At 42.6% G+C, this 19,660-nt stretch overlaps 1 protein-coding gene across 1 annotated transcript; it reads left to right on the plus strand.

The window, feature by feature from the left end:
* The first annotated feature begins 509 nt into the window (after positions 1–509).
* Positions 510–18,451, plus strand: BET1L (Bet1 golgi vesicular membrane trafficking protein like). Its single transcript, XM_077474833.1, has 4 exons — positions 510–667; positions 7,233–7,324; positions 14,349–14,405; positions 16,030–18,451. Exons 1-4 carry the CDS (start codon positions 649–651, stop codon positions 16,195–16,197), a joined length of 336 nt encoding a protein of 111 aa, XP_077330959.1. The 5' UTR covers positions 510–648; the 3' UTR covers positions 16,198–18,451.
* Positions 18,452–19,660: the final 1,209 nt, after the last annotated feature.

The following is a 19,660-nucleotide window of genomic DNA, read 5'->3' on the forward strand; positions in this document are numbered from 1 at the left end:
TCCTCCATCTGATTGGCACAAGTGTCTGCATTTGATTGGCACAAGTGTCTGCATTTGATTGGCACAAGTGGCTGCATTTGATTGGCACAAGTGGCTGCATTTGATTGGCACAAGTGGATGCATTTGATTGGCACAAGTGGATGCATATGATGGGCACTGTGGCTGCATATAATGGGGCACATGTGGCTGTATTTGATTGGCACGAGTGGCGGCATATGATGGAGAGGGTGAAGCTCTCTGTTTCTCCTTGTCCATCCCATACACACATACAAAGTGCTATTGTACACGGGGCCCGCCCCCTTCACCAGAGCAGGCTAGGGGCGGGGCAGGGCTGGATGCGGCGCAGCTCTATATTTTTTCTAGATCTCGGTCCCACTGGTATACACAGTACTGGGCAAGCGGGCCCGCCGCAGGCTAGGGGCGGGGCTGGAGGCGGTGCTGCAGATGATATCATTAAGGAACTCGCAACGCCTCCCCCCACCCGCTCGAATCTTTACCGCTCGGTAAATCCGCGCATGCGCAGTGGAGCCCCGCGATCAGCTGTGTTTTGACGTAGCCGCACAGGAAGTGACGCGGTCGAGAATGTTGTACACCGTTGTCATCACATGACAACTCTGCCAGCTCACACGGCGGTGTCGAGGAAGCAAGATGACGGACTGGGGGAGAGGTATACAAGTCATGGGCCGTGAAGTGTAATACGGGGTGGAGGGGACTTGTAGTGCTGTATGGAGGTGTCTTGTATAATGTTATTAGGTGGAGACTTGTAGATTCAGGAAATGGGAACAGCTCCTACTATGGTTGTTCTATAGTTGCCACCATCATTTCCTGGCACACTATATACTGTGTGTATTGGAGGATATACAGGGAGAATATGCTATATACAGGGAGGTTTACTAAGACTGGGGCACCTGAACATGCAGCCAATCAGCTTCAACTGAACAAGCTGGAGCTAACATCTCATTGGTTGTCAAGCGTTTCTAAATTCCTCCAAGTATCCTAGAACAAGAACAAGCTGCAATATCCACTTCCAGGCCAGGTCTTTCCTGGGACTTCGTGTTTACATGTAACATCTGATACTAGAAAATGACTTGGAACCCCCAACATTATATAAGTAGAGGCCCTAAAGAATAAAATGGAGGTCATTGGAGGTTTTTTTTTTTTTTGTCACACGGTATGTGCGCAGTAAGGATGAGCTCCGGCGTGTTCACACAGCCCACGTGCAGAGCCAGCCCTGAAGTCGGCGCTACTCTAATCACAGGCAGTGAGATATTGTCCCGATGCACGGCTGCAGAGATCGGGAAATGTCTCGCTGCCTGTAATTAGCGCAGTGCTGACTTCATGGCGGGCTCTGCACGTGGGCTGTGTGAACACGCCGGAGCTCATCCTTCGTGCGCAGCATTTTTTCAAACACAATGTTTTGGGAAAAACACATTACATAGCCCAATTTGTTTGGTAAAAGATAATATATAGGGTAAATAGATACCTAACATGTCTAGTTGTTTGCTGTCCAACCACCACAGTGCGGCAGGTTGGCTCGGCTGTGCAAATCGCCATACTGGTATGGCGCTCCCTTTAATGGGTAAAAATGTCCTTAGGTGCACAAGGGCCGTCTTTAATATTGACTGGACCCTGGTTAAAATTTTTAGTTATTTTTTTCTTTCTCCACCTGCTCTGAGACATACACTAAATAGCAGCTAGACTTAAAATCAGTTTACTGTATCAGATCAGGCAGCATTTGCGATTGGTTACCAGCGGTTACAGCATGTCATTACTGCTTACTTACTGGTTGCTAGAGCTTACAGCACACATTACGGCTCACTGATTAGTTAAAAAGAAATGAAGAATATGGATTGTGGGACTTTAAATGAGGCATGGATATGTGTTTGAAATGGTCTAGGATACCTAAAATTTAATTAATTATTGCTGTCCCTATGGGGAAAATCTGTATACCCATAGAAAGTTGCTCATAAATCCAATAAATTAAATACAAATACTGAATAGTAGGTATATATAATGTATCATAATATATAATACATGGGTCATGCAAAAAAAAAAAAAAACATAATTGTAGTAATAATCATGTTGACATATTTAATGTATATAATGGATAGACATAATTGGTACAAGCAATCACAATTATGTCCTATAATATGACACATTATATATACCTACTATTCAGTATTTGTATTTAATTTATTGGATTTATTAGCAACTTTCTATGGGTATACAGATTTTCCCCGCAGGGACAGTGATAATTAATTACATCTTAGGTATCCTAGACCATATCAAACACATATCCATGCCTCATTTAAAGTCCCACAATCCCATTTTTTTTCATTAATACAGGGATGGAGACATGCTTATGTTGCATTGGGGTCCAAACAGGTTATGTGCTTTGTATCTCACTGATTAGTTGCTAGAGGTTACAGCAAATGATTTCTGCTTGTTAATTGGTTTCTAGAGATTACTGTACAGTAATACTGTGCACTGATTGTTGCTAGAAGGTTACAGCGCATCATCTCCTCACTGCAGGGGGGCATGATATACATATGAATGCCACCTTTATTTACATATGCCCAGACCAATTTTCAGCTTTTAGCGCTGTCACTCTTTGACAATTGGCGGACAACACTGTACGCAAATTAATTTTTTATTTTTCTCCACAAATAGAGCTTTATTTTGGTGGTATTTGATCACCTCATTGGGTTTTTTATTTTTTGCTAAGAAAAATACAGAATTAAAAAACAACAAAAAAAAAAACGTTTTATATTTTGTTAATAAATTTTGCAAACAGGTATTTTTACCGGTGGGCACATAACATGCTTCTCCTCTTGGTACTGGTGGGCACATAACATGCTACTCCTCTTCGGGACTGATGTCCCTGCAAACTGAAGCTGGTGATCTTTTTTTCTCATGCTATCAGCGTGAGAAGGAAAAAAAAAAAGATTACCGATCCTCTGTTTACATCACGTGATCAGCTGTCATTGGCTGACAGTTGATCACGTGGTAAGGGGCCAGGATTGGCCCCTTCCTTGGATTTGTGATCACCCAACACTCATTGACTCAAGTGATCACAGTGTGCGCCACCCACTCTCTTTAGCAGGGCGTGTCAAGGCTGCAAAGGGGGGATGTCAATATAGCCCTTTCATAAAGTTTTGCCATTTAGGTGACATTGCTATTTTTTCTGTAATGGCTAGGGGAAAATTCAAGCATGGTGACGTCTTCAGCCAGAGTAGAATAAAATGAAGATATGTGAAACGCCAACAAAGATTGCAAAAACCAGCAAGGATAATTCTATGCCACTATATGTTATTATGTGTATCCTGCATTTTACATAGTTTCATGTTTATTGGGCATAATTCAGCCTAAAAGTGACCCTGTTGGTTGTGTAAAAGTCCCAGTGACCGTTCCCAGGTCTTGTTTAGAGCTTTCATGCTCTACAACCTCCTTTAGACTCGTCTGCATTTGACATTTCCAGGGATTTAGGGTCCCTTGCTTTTTGCTGTGGCTCTATCCTCCAACCCCTATGTTAGAGGAAGGAACAACATTGTATGAGAGGGGAGACTGCCTAAAATGTTCACTGCTGAAGAGTCTGGTGGAGGCTGCAAAGTTTAAATGTAGATAAGGTGGGAGAGACAGGACTTTCTATTGCAAGGAACAGCCATTTTTTATTTTAAGAGACTGACAGGGTCACTTTAACCAATTGCCTACTGGGCACTTATACCCCCTTCTTGCCCAGTCCAATTTTCCGCTTTTGGTGATGTCGCATTTTGAATGACGATTAAAAAAATAAATGATTGGTCATGCAGCACTGCACCTAAATTACATTTTTATAATTTTTCACACAAATAGAGCTTTCTTTTGCTGGTATATTTTGCTAAACAAAAAAAGACTGAAATGTAAACGTCAATAGATGCCCTCCTGGCAAAGTAAGGCTGCGCTGTAGCCATCATTTGGCTATAACGTGGGCAGGAATGAGTTTAAAAGCCTGGTGTTTACAGACCTAATGGATGTAAACCCTCATTATACCCAGTGAAGTGAACAGCCACAGGTGATACAGGGATAAAACAAATCTCCGTACATACGTTGCATATCTGCTGTCTTCAGCTTTCTACATTCTTCAGAAAGTGCACATCATGTTAGAAATTTTTCTTCCTGTTTCAGCAGTGGGAGGGGAGCCTGTGCATACACTCTGTGTGAGCTGATTGGAGGAAAGGCACACACTCCCCTCCACATAGGCAGAGGACCGAAGAAGCTTGCAAAGCTGTGCTGTGAATAGACAAACTTCTCCCCAACACAAATTTCCAGCTGCTTTTATCTTGGTTCTCAGAGAGCTTGTCAGAAGTTATGCTGATAACAAAGGAACGGAGCAACAGAAAGACATGGGACTTAGGTCCTTGGAGAGAGATACAGTTAGGCCCCTTTCACATGTGCGGACCGCATGTCCGTATTTCATTCATCCGTTATCGGATGAAATACGGACATACATGCATCCCTATGGGATAGCGGGTGTCAGCGGATGAACATCCACGGACACCCGATATCATTCGTCTCCGCTATGGTCCAATTCTGCAGACAGGGGAAAATCCTTGGTATTTAAAATTGGTCTTATCGGCTTTGCTGAATCAGTCGTTCGAACCTTTAGGAGAAATTGCCTTGGTTCTTTGACAAGAAAGATGATCTTTTCTGGTTGCCATTTCTTCTGCTAGAGTATAGGAACTAGCGGCTCTGTCTTCTAAGAGCCATATTTCATCATGCATAAGGATGAAGTGGTTTCATGTCCTCATCCTGAATTTCTACCAAGGTGGTAACAGGTTTTTCATTTAAACCAGGATATTATTCTTCCTCCTTTCCCCCAGAGCCTTAACCGGTTCCCGACCAGCGCACGCCGATGTACGTCGGCAGAATGGCACAGGCAGGCATATTGGCGTACAGGTACGTCCAATCTTCAATGCCGCCCTGCTGGTCAGGACCCCCGTGAGTCCGGTCGCGGGTCCCGTGGACTCGATGGCCGCGGGCATACCCGTGATCGTCTCACGGGACGGCCGAATGGAGAAGTGCCGTTGTAAACAGCATTTCTCCATTCTGTCTAGCAACTAGTGACGCTGATCTCTGCTCCATGTGATTGGAGCAGAGATCAGTGTTCACTAAATGAAAGCCCAACCCCCCACAGTTAGTAACACACCCCTAGGAACACTTAACCCCTACACTGTCACCCACTGGTTAACCCCTTCACTGCTAGTGTCATTTACACAGGAATCGCTGCATTTGTATAGCAGTGACTGCTGTATAACTGACTGGTCCCAAAAAATTGTCAAAAATGTTCGATGTGTCCGCCATAATGTCGCAGTCACAATAAAAATCGCTGATCGCCTCCATTACTAGTAAAAAAAATAATAAAAAATTATTAATAAAAATGCCATAAAACTATCCCCATTTTGTAAACACAATAACTTTTGCGCAAACCAATCAATCGCTTATTGCGATTTATTTTTATTTTTTTTTCTTTCTCTTTGGTAAAAAAAAAAATATGTAGAAGAATACGTATCGGCTTAAACTGAGGGGAAAAAATGTTTTTTTATATATTTTTGGGGGATATTTATTATAACAATAAGTAAAAAATAATGTGTTTTTTTTTTTTTTTTCAAAATTGTCGCTCTGTTTTTGTTTATAGCGCAAAAAATAAAAACCGCAGGGGTGATCAAATACCACCAAAAGACAGCTCTATTTGTGGGGGGGAAAAAAAGGATGTCAATTTTGTTTGGGAGCCACGTCGCAACGACCACGCAATTGTCAGTTAAAGCAACGCAGTGCCGAATCGCAAAAAGTGGTCTGGTCTTTGACCAGCAAAATGGTCCGGTCTGTAAGTGGTTAAAATATGGAAGAGAAGGCACTATAGGCTCTGATCGCTCTTACTACATCAAGAGAATATCAAAAGGCGGCCGCTCAGGTTCCCAAAACACAGGTTTTGTTTGTACTGCCAGAAGGTCCAAGATATGGACAGGCAGCGTCAAGATCCACTATTTTCCAAATGGATTTGTCAAGTGATTGTTCAAGCTTCAGGTTAAGAGCACACTCATCCAGGGCGGTTGGTGCCTCTTGGGTGGTGCATCATCAGGCCTCTATGGCTCAGATCTGTAAGGCCGTGACTTGGTCTTCGGTTCAGACGTTTATCAGATTTTATCAAATCGATATTAAAGGTCAGGAGGATATTGCCTTTGGGCACAGCATATACTGCAGGGTGCAGTATGAGTCCTCTGGCCTCCCGTTTTTTGTTATGTCTTCAGATTTCATGATTGGGGTTTACATCAACTTTAACCACTTCCCTTCCGCCATATAGCAAAATGACGTGTGCAAAGTGGTTAAGTTATTCTGACTGGACATCATATGACGTTTAGTAAAATAAGCCCGGCGATCTTTGGTGTGATGTCAGTCTGACACACCGCATCACCGATCTCGGTAAAGAGCCTATAACGTAGGCTCTTTACCATGTGATCAGCTATGTCCAAAAACCTCAGTGGTGATCAAATACCACCAAAAGAAAGCTATTTGTGGGAACAAAATGATAAAAATGTTGTTTAGGTACACTGCTGCATGACCGTGCATTTGTTTAAAATTCAACAGTGCTGAAAATTGGCCTTGGCAGGAGGGGGGGCGGAGGGGAAGTGTCTGGTATTGAAGTGGTTAAGTTAATTTGTCCAAAGTAAGTGAACGAGTTATGAGAGTGTGATTTCATTCTGTCATGCCAATATAAGTATTCAAAAAGTGTTAAAATATAACTAAAGGCAAAACTTTTCTTCGTTTTGGATAGTGGGGAGGGGTTAGAACACATGTTGGGTTTTTATTGCTGTCTGTGTCCATGTTAATGGCATTCACCCTCTCCTTTTGTCCCATTTACTGTTCTCATTGGAGTGAAAAAAAGTTTTGGGTTGTTATCAGAACAGTAATGCAGCGGAAATCTTCCAATGTGGACACTATTTCCGGATTTCCTCTCGTTTGTTTTGGCTATGGAACAGGAAGTGAAGGGAAATCTCCCCAGTTGGACACAGATCGCAAAAAATAAATGACAGGGGTTATAACCCTTCCTTACGCTATCCAAAATTTAAAAGAAAAAAATTGCCTAATTCTTCTACTTATATATACACATGTTTATTAGAAAATTTCTGCTATTCTGTTTTACCATCTTCTGTTTTCCTGTAATGGTTTTTATCTTTTTATTTTATTCTGTATAGGTTCTAGTTCTGGGGCAGTAGATGAGATGCTTGATGCAGAAAACAAACGTCTTGCAGAAAATCTTTCTACGAAAGTAACACGGCTCAAATCTGTGAGTGCTTAAAGAACAGAAAATTCACTATCTACTTAAAAGTAATGCTATCTATACACTCACATATTTCTCTTCAGCCTACAGGTTAAGTGAAGGAAATCCAATAGCTTTAGCATATATGGAGGAATTGCCTTTGACATTTTAATATGCAGTCATTGGTCAACTATTTCCCCCTGCTCTTTAGATTTTTCAGTTTAAGCTTTTTGAGCTGGGTGTTGCCGACAAGCCACTCACTGCTTGAATTTCGGATAATTTCTGCTGGATTTTGTTGGCACCATACAACTCAAACTGATTTGAAAAAATCAAGCCATATGACTAATTTGCCACAACAGTATAAAACACACAGCAGCCAGTGAGGTTTCAGGTGAAGAAAGAAATATTGATACTTTTTAGACATCTACATTAGTAGATTGTCCAGATTGGCTCTGGAGACAAGAAAAATGTCATTACAACAAAATCTGGTAAAAGTGGGCATAATCGACTCTAGACTTACCTTTTAGGATCCTATTTTACAAGGTGAAATAACCTTTTACCACTAGGTTAAGTTCACCTTTTGGGAAACAATAATAAATGTACATATTTTTGCAGGAAAAATATATACATTTATTTTTTGCCTAAGGAGCCTGGAAAGCATTGCACCCCTGATCAGTGGATCAGGGGTGCAAGGCCTGCAGCTTTCAGCCTGTACCTCCTATATGGGCTGACAATTTTACATGCTGCAGGGGTTGTGAATGAGCTACGAAGCCGCTCATCAGCGACTTCACAGTCCATTCCAAGCTGTCAACAGCAATGGCTGACGATAGTTGTAGTTCATGCATCCACAGGAAATTGAATGAATGATGCAGTCATGTGGGTTGTACCCCGCACAGACACGTTATTTCCAAATAGTGACAGCGAGCATGGGGAGGGGTTCATAGTCACAGGGAGGGGTGGGGGAGAGGCTGCAGCTGCTGGAATATGTAACGTGTTCCAAAAGGGGAACTTTATCCTCCAGCAATGGCACCGTTCTAATCGGTGCGATGCCGCATTTGCGCCGCCGCAACGATTTCCAAAAGTAGTTTCTGTACTACTTTTGGCAATTTCCATTGACATCTGTGCAGAAACCCACACAGATGTCTCTGAAGTCATCCCTGAAACTGGGACTGACATGCGGGACTGAAATCGCGCAAGTTCAGCTAAACTCACACAATTTAATTCCCACACTCCTCTTTTTTTTTTTTTTTTTTTTTTTTTTTTGTGCTCTTTTTATAATGTTGAATGGTGAAGTCTGGCTATATTTTTTGTCTGTGTTTTAGCTTCACCTAAGTATACAGACAAAATCATGTAAACAGATAAATTTTTTTACTGACCTGGTCATTTCTTGCTGCTGGATTTTCAGAAAGGCAGCATTATTTATTTATTATTTTTTTATTTCTTTCAATTACACTTGCATATCACCAATTTCCATGTCAATCTTTTTACACTGAGCAAAATTATAAACGCAACATTTTTGGGTTTGCCCCTATTTATCATGAGCTGAACTCAAAGATCTACAACTTTTTATATGTACACAAAAGGCCTATTTCTCTCGAATATTGTTCACAACTCCCGAGGAGGGGACACCCCATTCCCCAGAGACGTTTTGGCTAGAGTGCACTTTTATACAACCAAAGTGGAGCTCTCACGCGCAGTGCATGGTCCAGGAGTCCCGTGCACTATAACGGAGCTTCAGTCAAATTATTTCCGGATCTTTCTCGCCTGACTCTCTGTATGCAGGGAACACTGCACCTGCTTCTGGAGGTAGTCAGAAGCGCAGGGCCGACATATCGCTGGGGTCACCCCTTTCATCTTCAAGTCAGCAATGGGCGGACTCTTTCTTCCTCAGATCCCCGGACCAACTGGATGCCTATTTGCCTTTTTAGACTCGCCTGCAGTCCCTGTCCCAGACTGGCTCGACTTGTCCCTGTTGGTGGATGGTCAACGTCCCCTCATTCTGGGTCCCCAACATAGCAGGAGGGCCAAGCCTCATACAAGGTCAAGGGATCCCTCAAGTGTCTGCTCGGCAGCCAACAAAGCCATAGCACTAATTTTGAAAGAAATCGGACAGGCCAGTGGTGTCTGGTCAGGAGTGGACTGCCTTCACCTGTTACATTTTGCAGCAGAACTTTTCTTAGAATTTTCTCCTTAGATTACCAGACGTTCAAGAGTTGGAACACCTGGCCCCTGCCTTAATTTTACGAATACTGGACATGTTTGAGTATTTGTCACATTTTGTTTACCTCTAGTTTCACTGAGTTAGTGTGGCCCTTTGGAGATGGAGGGAGGCTGGCTCCTGGCTGGGGGAATGATGCGGTGCTCCCAAGTTCCGATAGCCTTAGGTCAGGGTCGTAGCCATGGCTCGGGTGACCCTGGACTAATAGGTGGGCTATGGGTTTCAATCTTGGAGCTCTGCCCACAGGAGTATGCCCCAGTCGTTTTGAAGCATGGCGTTATTTCTCAAGAGTTTTTCGGAGCTAGCCTCCCCCAAAGGTTATTTCATTTTCACGTTTTGCTGTTATCCCAGCATTTGATGCTAATGTTCTTATGTTCTTTGGAGTCGGACACACGTCTCCTAGTGCTGCTTTAGACCCTTCCTTGTCCTTACCCCATAGGCTGCTCTACTGAAGCATTAGGCTTTGTTGTAGGCACTTTTAGGCTTGTCATTATTTGAGCCCTCATTTGTTTCCCTCTCTTCTCAATCCAGTCACTTCGACCCCTTTTTTTTCTGCTTCCTCTTTCACCCTCTTGCCCCCTCCTTCCCTTCACCCACCTGGTCCCCTTTTCATCCCGTGTGTGTGGGTTTTTTTTCCCCCAGGGGATTGTCCTGCAGGGTGGGATAGCGCCCCACATACCCTCCGTCAGCCAGGGCTCCATAAAGGGCTATAAATTTACCTCCTTCAATGCCACTATCTTGCTATTCCTGAGAAGCATTCTAAACTACTCTCAGACCTCAAGAAACAACATACTCGGGTTGCCCTCCTACAAGAGACACAGGACAGTGTGCCCAAACTCGCCAATCGAGACTTCCCATGGGTCTACCAAACCCCCCCCCCCCCCCCCCCCCCTCAAAGTCTAAAGGTGTGAGTATCTTGGGTGGGGACTGCCATTGCCCAAACAAAACCCTGCAAGGCCCCTGGCCCGGACTACTTTTCGCTGGATTCCTGACACTGGTGGAAGCGGGCTCCATGACACCCAATTCCCTGCCGGCATACCTTTCCCTGACTCACAAAGACAGCAAAGATCCTTCCCAGTGTGGGAACTATAGGCCTATTGTGCTACTGAATGTAGATCTGAAATTATTCGCTAAAATCTTGGCCTTCCCTATATCCCTCAGCTAATCCACGTAGATCAGGTGGGCTTTGTCCCCTCTCTGGAGGCCAGGGACAACACCAGTCGGGTCCTCCAATATCATCCAGGCAGCTCATTCCTTGAAGCGTCCCTTGCTCTTTTTTATTATCAACTGATGTGGAAAAGGCCTTCGATAGGGTAGCTTGGCATTTTATGCAGGCCTCCAGAAGCCTTCGGGTCATTGTAAAATAGCTGCTTTTGCGGACGATTTAATATTCTTCGTATCTAATCCCCGTATATCCCTGGCAAACATTCTTCAGGCCCTACACTCGTACGGTGCCCTATCCAATTATAAAATGACTCTGTCCAAATTGGCGGCTCTTTAACATTATGCTTTCTCACTCGGACACACTTTCCTTGCTCTATTTATACGTGGCATCTTCAGATGGCACATTTCCGTTGTTCATACATCAACGGGAAAAGGATTTAGGGATGAAGTTTACACCAGCTCAATCAGAATCACAAAATTCTCTCAATGGTACTGTTCTTGCTACACAAAATGGATAGCAATGTCTCGGAAATATGCTGGTGTTGCAATCAAGCGGTAGGTACAATGGCTTATATATTTTGGCAGTGCCCCCTCCTGGGGTCGTTCTGGGTGGATGTGACAGGTACCGTTAAACATTTTGACATTGGTTGATTTAAGTGGTAACCCTAAGGTGTGTCTCTTAAATTTGACGGGGATAGCCTTCCGGAAATCAAAAAAAATCTCTCGCTATCCATTTGGTGAATGCACCCCTGAGCTTGTATTCCTGCACTCTGGAGGCAGTCACAGCCCTCGACTAAGGTCCTGTGGTACCCCAAATTTACTGATATCCTACGTATGGAGGAATTCACTGCCACCCTGAATGATGAGGATGTCTTCAGGGAGCGTTGGACGCCATGGAGATATTTCACCTGTACTGACAAATACCTGCAAACTATGGCTCAACCTATACCGGCGGATGATGGTCAAGCTACCAGTTAGTTGCTTCTTGGCTAGGGTATTGCTGGAGGTGCCTGCTCACTGGAGGGTAATTCCCTCCCACCCCCCGACTTCCTGTGCTTCCCCCTTACCCCTTCCTTTTATTATTTTTGTCTGCTTCTCTCCTTACGCCTGATTTCCCTATCCTGCTTTTTTCTTCTGGACCGGATAAGCCTTTTACTGCAGATTTCTCTGATCCACTAATTTGGTTTGAATTAATAAAGCATTCCTGTCCTCCTGGTGCTTGAACTGGGACCAGAAGACAGCAAGTTTCCCATTACCATAGTTTCCAAATTATTTAAGTACACACTCTAAGCCCTTGTACACACGGTCGGACATTCCGACGGAAAATGTCCAATCGGACCGTGTTGTCAGATAATCCGAGTGTGTGTGGGCTCTATCGGACTGTTTCCCACGGACAAAGTTTTAGAGCTGGGCTATAAAACTTTCCGACAACATGATCCGATCGGACTTTGTCTGATTGTGTGTAGAGAATTCCGATCGGACAAAGTGCCATGCATGCTCAGATCATATTCCTAGACCAAAGCTATTGGCTACTAGCCTGAACGTAGTCCCGTCATAACGAAATAACGTCATCACATTACGTACGATTGGATTTTCTGACAACTTTGTCCGACCGTGTGTATGCAACACAAGTTTCGGACAAAATCTGATGGATTTAGTTGTCGGCATGTCCGACCGTGTGTACAAGGGCTAAGACAAGTCTAGATTAACCTCTTATCTTGGCAAGATTAAGTATGGGTATTTGGCAGCTGGGTCAGTCTTGCGTTGCAGAATCACAGGCTAAGCCATAACCAAAATTTGGATGTGTGAATTTTGAAGCCTTCTTTTTGTACTCTTTTATTGTAACCTATTTTTCAGTTATACTGATCGGTTTTACATTCTGTTGTTATATTTCTTTGTCCATATACATGAGATGACTGGCTGTAACATTGACATACTCGTTATGCCTTATACGAGTAATGCTATTGCTTATGGTTGACTATAATCTGGTTCACAATTTTGTATTGTACTTTAGCCATTAATAAAAATTTAATAATAAAAAAAAAAAAATTCACAAATCTGTGTCAGTGAGCACTTCACCTTTGCTGAGATGATCCATCCACCTCATAGGATTAGACAGCATGATTATTGCACAGGTGTGCCTTAGGCTGGCCACAATAAAAGGCCACTCTAAAATATGCAGTTTTACTGTATTTGGAGGGCGCTGAGGGGTCCGAAAACCAGTCAGTATCTTGGGTGACAACCATTTTCCTTGCTGGGTGCAGCACATCTCCTTCACATAGAGTTGATCAGGTTGTTGATTGTGGCCTGTGGAATGTTGATCCATTCCTCTACAATGGCTGTATGAAGTTGCAGGTTATTGGCAGGAACTGGAACATGCTGATGTATACGCCGATCCAGAGCATCCCAAACATGCTCAATGGGTGATATGTCTGGTGAGTTTGCTGGCCATACAAGAACTGGGATGCCTTCAGCTTCCAGGAATTGTGTACAGATCCTTGCAACATGAGGCCTTGCATTATCATGCTGAAACATGAGGTGATGGTGGTGGATAAATGGCACAACAGTGGGCCTCAGGATCTTGTCACGGTATCTCTGTGCATTCAGAATACCATCAATTAAATGCACCTGTGTTTTTTGTTTTTTTTTGTCCATAGCTTACGCCTGCCCATATCATAACCCCACCGCCACCATGGGCCACTCGATCCACATTGTTGACATCAGCAAACCGCTCACCCACATGTCATACACACTGTCTGCCATCTGCCCTGTACAGTGAAAAACAGGATTCATCCGTGAAGAGAACACCTCTCCAAAGTGCCAGACACTATTGAATGTGAGCATTTGCCCACTCAAGTCGGTTACAAGGACGAACTGCAGTCAGGTTGAGACCCCCGATGAGGACAACGAGCAATGCAGATGAGCTTCCCTGAGAGTTTCTGACAGTTTGTGCAGAAATTCTTTGGTTATGCAACCCGATTGTTGCAGCAGCTGTCTGGGTGGCTGGTCTCAGACGATCTTGGAGGTGAAGATGCTGGATGTGGAGGTCCTGGGCTGGTGTGGTTACACGTGGTCTACAGTTGAGGCCGGTTGAATGTATTGCTGAATTCTCTGAAACGCCTTTTGGAAACGCCTTTTGGAAACGGCTTATGGTAGAGAAATGTACATTCAATTCAAAGGGAACAGCTCTGGTGGACATTTCTGAAGTCGGCATGCCAATTGCACGCTTCCTTCAAAACTTGCGACATCTGTGGCATTGTGCTGTGTGATTAAAACCTGCACATTTTAGAGTGGCCTTTTATTGTGGCCAGCCGAAGGCACACCTGTCTAATCAGTATCTTGATATGCCACACATTTGAGGTAGATGGATTATCTCTGTAAAGAAGTGCTCACTAACACAGATTTAGATAGATTTGTGAACAATATTTGAGAGAAATGGGCCTTTTGTGTCCATAGAAAAAGTTGTGGATCTTTTGAGTTCCGCTCATGATAAATAGGGGCAAACACACAAGTGTTGCGTTTTTTTTAAAATTATTTTGCTTGGTGTATATTGCTATGAAAAACAGACATAGGCTACCTTTATAAACGTATCTTGCTAGCATCCTAATAATAAAAAACAAAACAAAAAAAAAAAAAACATGATGTAAAAATGTATCTATTGCTTTTTAGCTTGCATTGGATATTGACAGAGAAGCTGATGACCATAACACGTATTTGGATGGAATGGTAAGTCTGTCTTCAGCTTACTACTTTAGTCTCGTACACAGGATCCGATTGTTGGCAGGGGGACGCTCCTTCAGACAATTTTTGTCCCACTTTCAGCCAAAAAATGTTGACTGACATGCTAGTAAATTTTCGGCAGACAAGTCTCTAATCAGATTGTTGGCCAACCAAGCGTCTGATTTTTGTCCAAAGGGCGTGCGCCAGGAACTTGTCTTGCATACTAACGGTACACAATTGTCAGCCAACAAACAAGAACATAGTGACATACTACAAGGCATAAAAGCTTTTGAGTGCCACCCTTTGGACCCCTTCCATTAATTTTGTGTTTGGTGAGCATTGATACTGATGCGTGTTTGTACTTTCGACTTTTGTGTGATGGACTTGTGTACTGACCAACAGAAAATCTGATAGACCGTTGTCTGCTGAAAATTTACTAGCCTGTCATCCAACATTTGTTGGCAGAAAGTTGGACAACAATTGTCAAAAGGAGTGTACTAATGGTCAGATTTTAGGCCAACAGTCTGACAACAGACCATCCCCAGCCAATAATCTGATCGTGTGCATGAGGCTTTACTCAGCAATTTGTGTTACCAGCAGATCATTCCATTTTTTTTTTTTTTTTCCCCAATAGACTTTTGGTATGGATATATTGTAGTTGGACAGTCATATCCCTGGATCTGTTATTATAAAAGCAGTAAGCTGTCAAAAAGTTCCACATGTGCATAATGAAGTGAGCGACATTCATAATCACAAATAAAACCAGTAATATTCTATTAACATTGGAATTGCAGTTCCCATGGTGCCATAGTGGGTGCAGTAAGCTGCTGTTATGTTCCTCTGAGGAATAAATATGAAACTGGGTAGAAATGGCAGATTATATGAACGTCCACTTGTGTCTGCAATTATTGGCAGCTATACACATCAGAGTTTGTAGTACTGTAAAACCGTTCTGAGCATTTACAGTTCATGTGAAGTAGACCAGTCATAGGGGCTTTCATTGCTGAACACCTTTTTATTTCCTTTTACCTTGGAGGGATTTATTCTTGATTCCTTTTTTAGCTATGGAAGAGGAAGTGAAGGGAAAGCTCCCCAATTGGACACGGGTGGCAAAAAATACCATTGGGTTATAACCCTTCCTCGCTTCCAGAAACAAATGTTTTCCTTTTTATTTTAATGAAGTTTAATGTCCAACGCCAAGGATTTGTTACCCGGGTGCTTAAGCCCCATACACACTATCTCATGTTATATGGTTTTGGTAAATCTGAAGGAAAAAATCAGCAGAAAATCTGCATAGGGCAGAAAAGTGTGTATAGGGCTTTATTGCTCCTTTGCAAACATTTGCACTACAAGATTATCCCTGGCACAATTTTAGGTAAAATGTTTCCTCTTGTAAAATAAAAACTATCAGCACAAGTGATGTTGTCTAATGTGACATGTCCCTTTTTTTTTCCCCCTTCCATACCCTGCAGCTAATGCCAGTGCAGAACCTGAGACACGTATGAAGAGTGCCAACTATGCCTACCCTTTCTGCCTCTAACTATAATAGACCTTTTTTTTTTTTTTTTTTTTGTTCTCAAAGTAAAAAAAAAATTGTTCTAGATTTGTTCTGTCTTTTTTTTCTTTGTAGGATTCAGACTTCATGAGCGTGACCGGTCTTTTGAGCGGCAGTGTCAAGCGGTTCACAGGAATGGCTCGTTCTGGAAGAGATAATCGCAAGCTCTTGTGTTATGTTTCAGCTGGCCTTGTTGGATTGTTCTTTTTGCTGTACTTTCTAGTGTCCCGAGCCAGCACGTGATGAATGATGCCCCTTCACGCAAAAGACATTCCTTACTCATACTGCCCTGTGCCCCAAAGGAGGGTAGGGGTATATGGCCTGTCAGGCAGGCTGCTAAAACTTGGCATTTCCAAAAATTAATTGGGACAATTCTATCCCTGATTAATTCATTCCCAAACAATGACCAAAAAAAATCACCAGGCAGAATTGCAGTCAATATCTGCATTTGGTCATTGTCATGTACGTTTAATGGAAAATGCACAAACCCAAAATGTTCTTTTGGAAACCAAAATATCATATTATGGGCTGGGGATGACACCAGCACTGGTATAGATTTACATCTATTGCTCACAGAACTAGCAGAGTGTTGTGCCGTGTTACCCATCAATCTGTGCAGAAAGTTTGCTGTTTAAAGCTGAACTCCAGGCAAATGGCTAACTACACAGATTATATACATATAAGGGAGATTTTTTTAATTGCCAAAAGGTTTCTATTTATGTTCATCAACTTCTCAATTTTACACAGCTCTGCAACGCATGACAGCTTTGTCTGGCAGAGGAGATTACCTAATTTTTCTTGGTGGCAGTTAAGTAACGCCTACAGATCTTGACCCCAGTATGTGACTGGACCGTGAAAGAGAAGCAGTAGACCTATAGGGTCATTTCTGCATCAAAGCACTTTTTGGCACATATTTCACTGGCTCCTTGTGCTGCCTCTTGCGTTTGAATTGCTCAGTTGTACATGGGACTTGCAAAAGGTGATACTAAGTCGGATTTAGTCTCCAACACTGGTTGCATTTAAAATAAATACATTTAATGAATACAAAGCTGTTAGTTTATATTGGTCTTGAGTTCAGCTTTAAGTGATGGCCAAAAAAGTACCTTGATTTATTAAAGGTGCAAGTTTTTATTATGCATTAGATTTGTCAGGCATTATACCATTTATGGCAAAACTTTAACTACTTTCAGAACTTGCTTCAAGAAAAGACATATTGCAGAAATGTTTACATTTACCTGTAGTGAGATAATGTGTGTATGGCCATTCCTGACCTGCTTCAGTAGGTTGCTTGGTTGTAATGATGATCCTGTGACTCCAATTCACCCTGAGCCACTGGTGGGGAAAATATGTGTGCATAACAGGATTACACACTTATTCCCGGCCAGCAAGTTTGGAGACAGAATATTAGGCCCCTTTCACACTGCTCTGCTGCTTTTTCACTGCAGCGCAGCGTACCACTGGTTTTCGTGTGGATTACCAGCTCTTTGTTTTAGACTTCCATTAGATTGGGTGTTTTTGGTGCGTTTTCTGAAAAATCACCAAAATGTGGGTACATTGCGCCAGGGGCAAACCACAGTGTAGCAGTGTGTACGAGGCCTTAGTGTAATGGCCTGCTACCACTCTCAGAAGAAATGGCACTCCATGTATCTTTCTGAAAAGGCTCATTCACGAGGGCACACTTGTCACAACACCTGGGGGTTTTTTGTCTAGGAAGCAAAGGTGGTCTATGCAGCCAGCCTGTTAAAATCAATGATCATTTCAGGGCTGAATGTTTCTTCACACACATCCCTGAAGGCCGATTCAGACTAGAACACACACATTCTTGTGTGGTCCAATTTTAACAGCCAATTAATTTGAAATGCAAGTACTACTCTCGCAGATCACACTGCACAAAACCACATGATATTGCAGTACCATACAGTTTGGTGGCCAGAAACACGCTGCATTTGTGAGTTGCATTTGCGGTGCCACTGACAATTGGCACGTGCGCACATATTACAAGGGCAGGGCATGGAATGTGCCTTTCCAGCATGTTTGAGTGTATATCCGAGCAGGTCTGACACACCGCTCCGAATTCAGTCGGTCTGTTTTTGATTTTAAGCGGCTGGCTACATGATCACTTGTGGCCCCCAGGTAGATAAACATGGCCCTCTGCATCGGTGTATTGAGCAGTGTGCCCGAGTCCAAAACAAGTTTCCCTTTGAACAGTGTGGGGGAGAGTTACTAAACCCAGACTCTTGTGCAGCTGTGCATCGTAACCAATCAGTTCCTAACTTCAGCTTGTTCAATAAAACTTTGATGGAACCTGAGTGGTTTCTATGCAGAGAGCTGCACTAGATTTAGTAAATCTGCCTGTGTTTTCAGTCACGTTTTCTTTTCCTGCAAGGAAATACGAGCGCTAATATATTTATATATTAAAAAAAATTTAAGTATTTCCTTTTTCATTTTACATACATGTAATACCATAATACAATAAATATTTATCTGTAAACATGTATTTCTTCATGTGTTGCTTAATTGTGTACCAACTTCTGAATAGGATATAGTGTTTACTGTTGGGCTCTATGGATCTAGATGTACATGGGGCAGTAACCTCTGCAAAGTCAAGGTGACAGTGCATCTATTGTAAAAATTAAATTATTATTATTATTATATTTATTATTATTTATATATATATATTTTTTTATTTCCACATATCAAGTCTACTTCTGTTAATCTGAATGTACACTTGGTTAAAGAAGGTCCCTGCACATTTACTAAATTCTGTGCCACTTTTGCTATTCCCTGTGAATATAATTCTGTATCACATTTCACAGAGCCTGCCATCTGAACTACAGAGATGCATAGAGGAGGAGTTTTCAGAGTTACTACATGCAGGCAGCAAGGTACCATAGGATACAGTACACCTGGAAAGTATTCACAGCACTTCACTTTTTCCACATTTTGTTATGTGTTATTTTGTTATGCCTTATTCCTAAATGAATTCAAATTCATTATTTTCCTCAATTCTACAAACGATACCCCATAAGGACAACGCAAAAGAAATTTGTTTGAAAATTTAGCAAATTTATGAAAAAACAAAACACAATCACAAGTAAGACTTTGCTCAAAAGTTGTTGAAGCACCTTTGGCACCAATTACAGGCTCAAGTCTTTTTGCTCATGATGCTATAAGCTTGGCACACCTAGTTGTGGGAAGTTTCTCCCATTTCTTCTTTGCAGGGCCTCTCAAGCTCTGTCAGTTTGGATGGGGAGTGTTGGTGCACAGCCATCTTCAGATCTCTCCAGAGATTTTCAATCGGCTTGAAGTCTGGGCTCTGATTGGGCCAAAGACAGACATTCACAGAGTTGTTCCATAGCCACCCATTTGTTATATGGCTGTGTGCTTAGGGTCGTTGTCCTATTGGAAGATGAACTTTCGCTCCAGTCTGTGGTCCAGAGCAGGTTTTCATAAAGGATGTCTGTTCCTTGCTGCATTCATCTTGCTTTCGATCCTGACTAGTCTCCCACTTACTGCTGCTGAAAAACATCCCCACGGCATGATGCTGACACCATGATTTACTGTGGGGATTGTATTGGCCAAGTGATGAGCGGTGCCTGGTTTCCCCCCAATCATGACATTTGCCATTTAGACCAAAGGGTTCAATGTTTGTTTTATCAGTCCCGAGAATTTTGTTTCTCATGGTCTGAGAGTCCTTCGGGTGTCT

Source organism: Lithobates pipiens, unplaced genomic scaffold (genome assembly GCF_037356315.1).
Source record: "Lithobates pipiens isolate NorthernLeopardFrog02 unplaced genomic scaffold, aLitPip1_a1.2 Scaffold_13, whole genome shotgun sequence".
NCBI classification, from domain to species: Eukaryota; Metazoa; Chordata; class Amphibia; order Anura; family Ranidae; genus Lithobates; species Lithobates pipiens.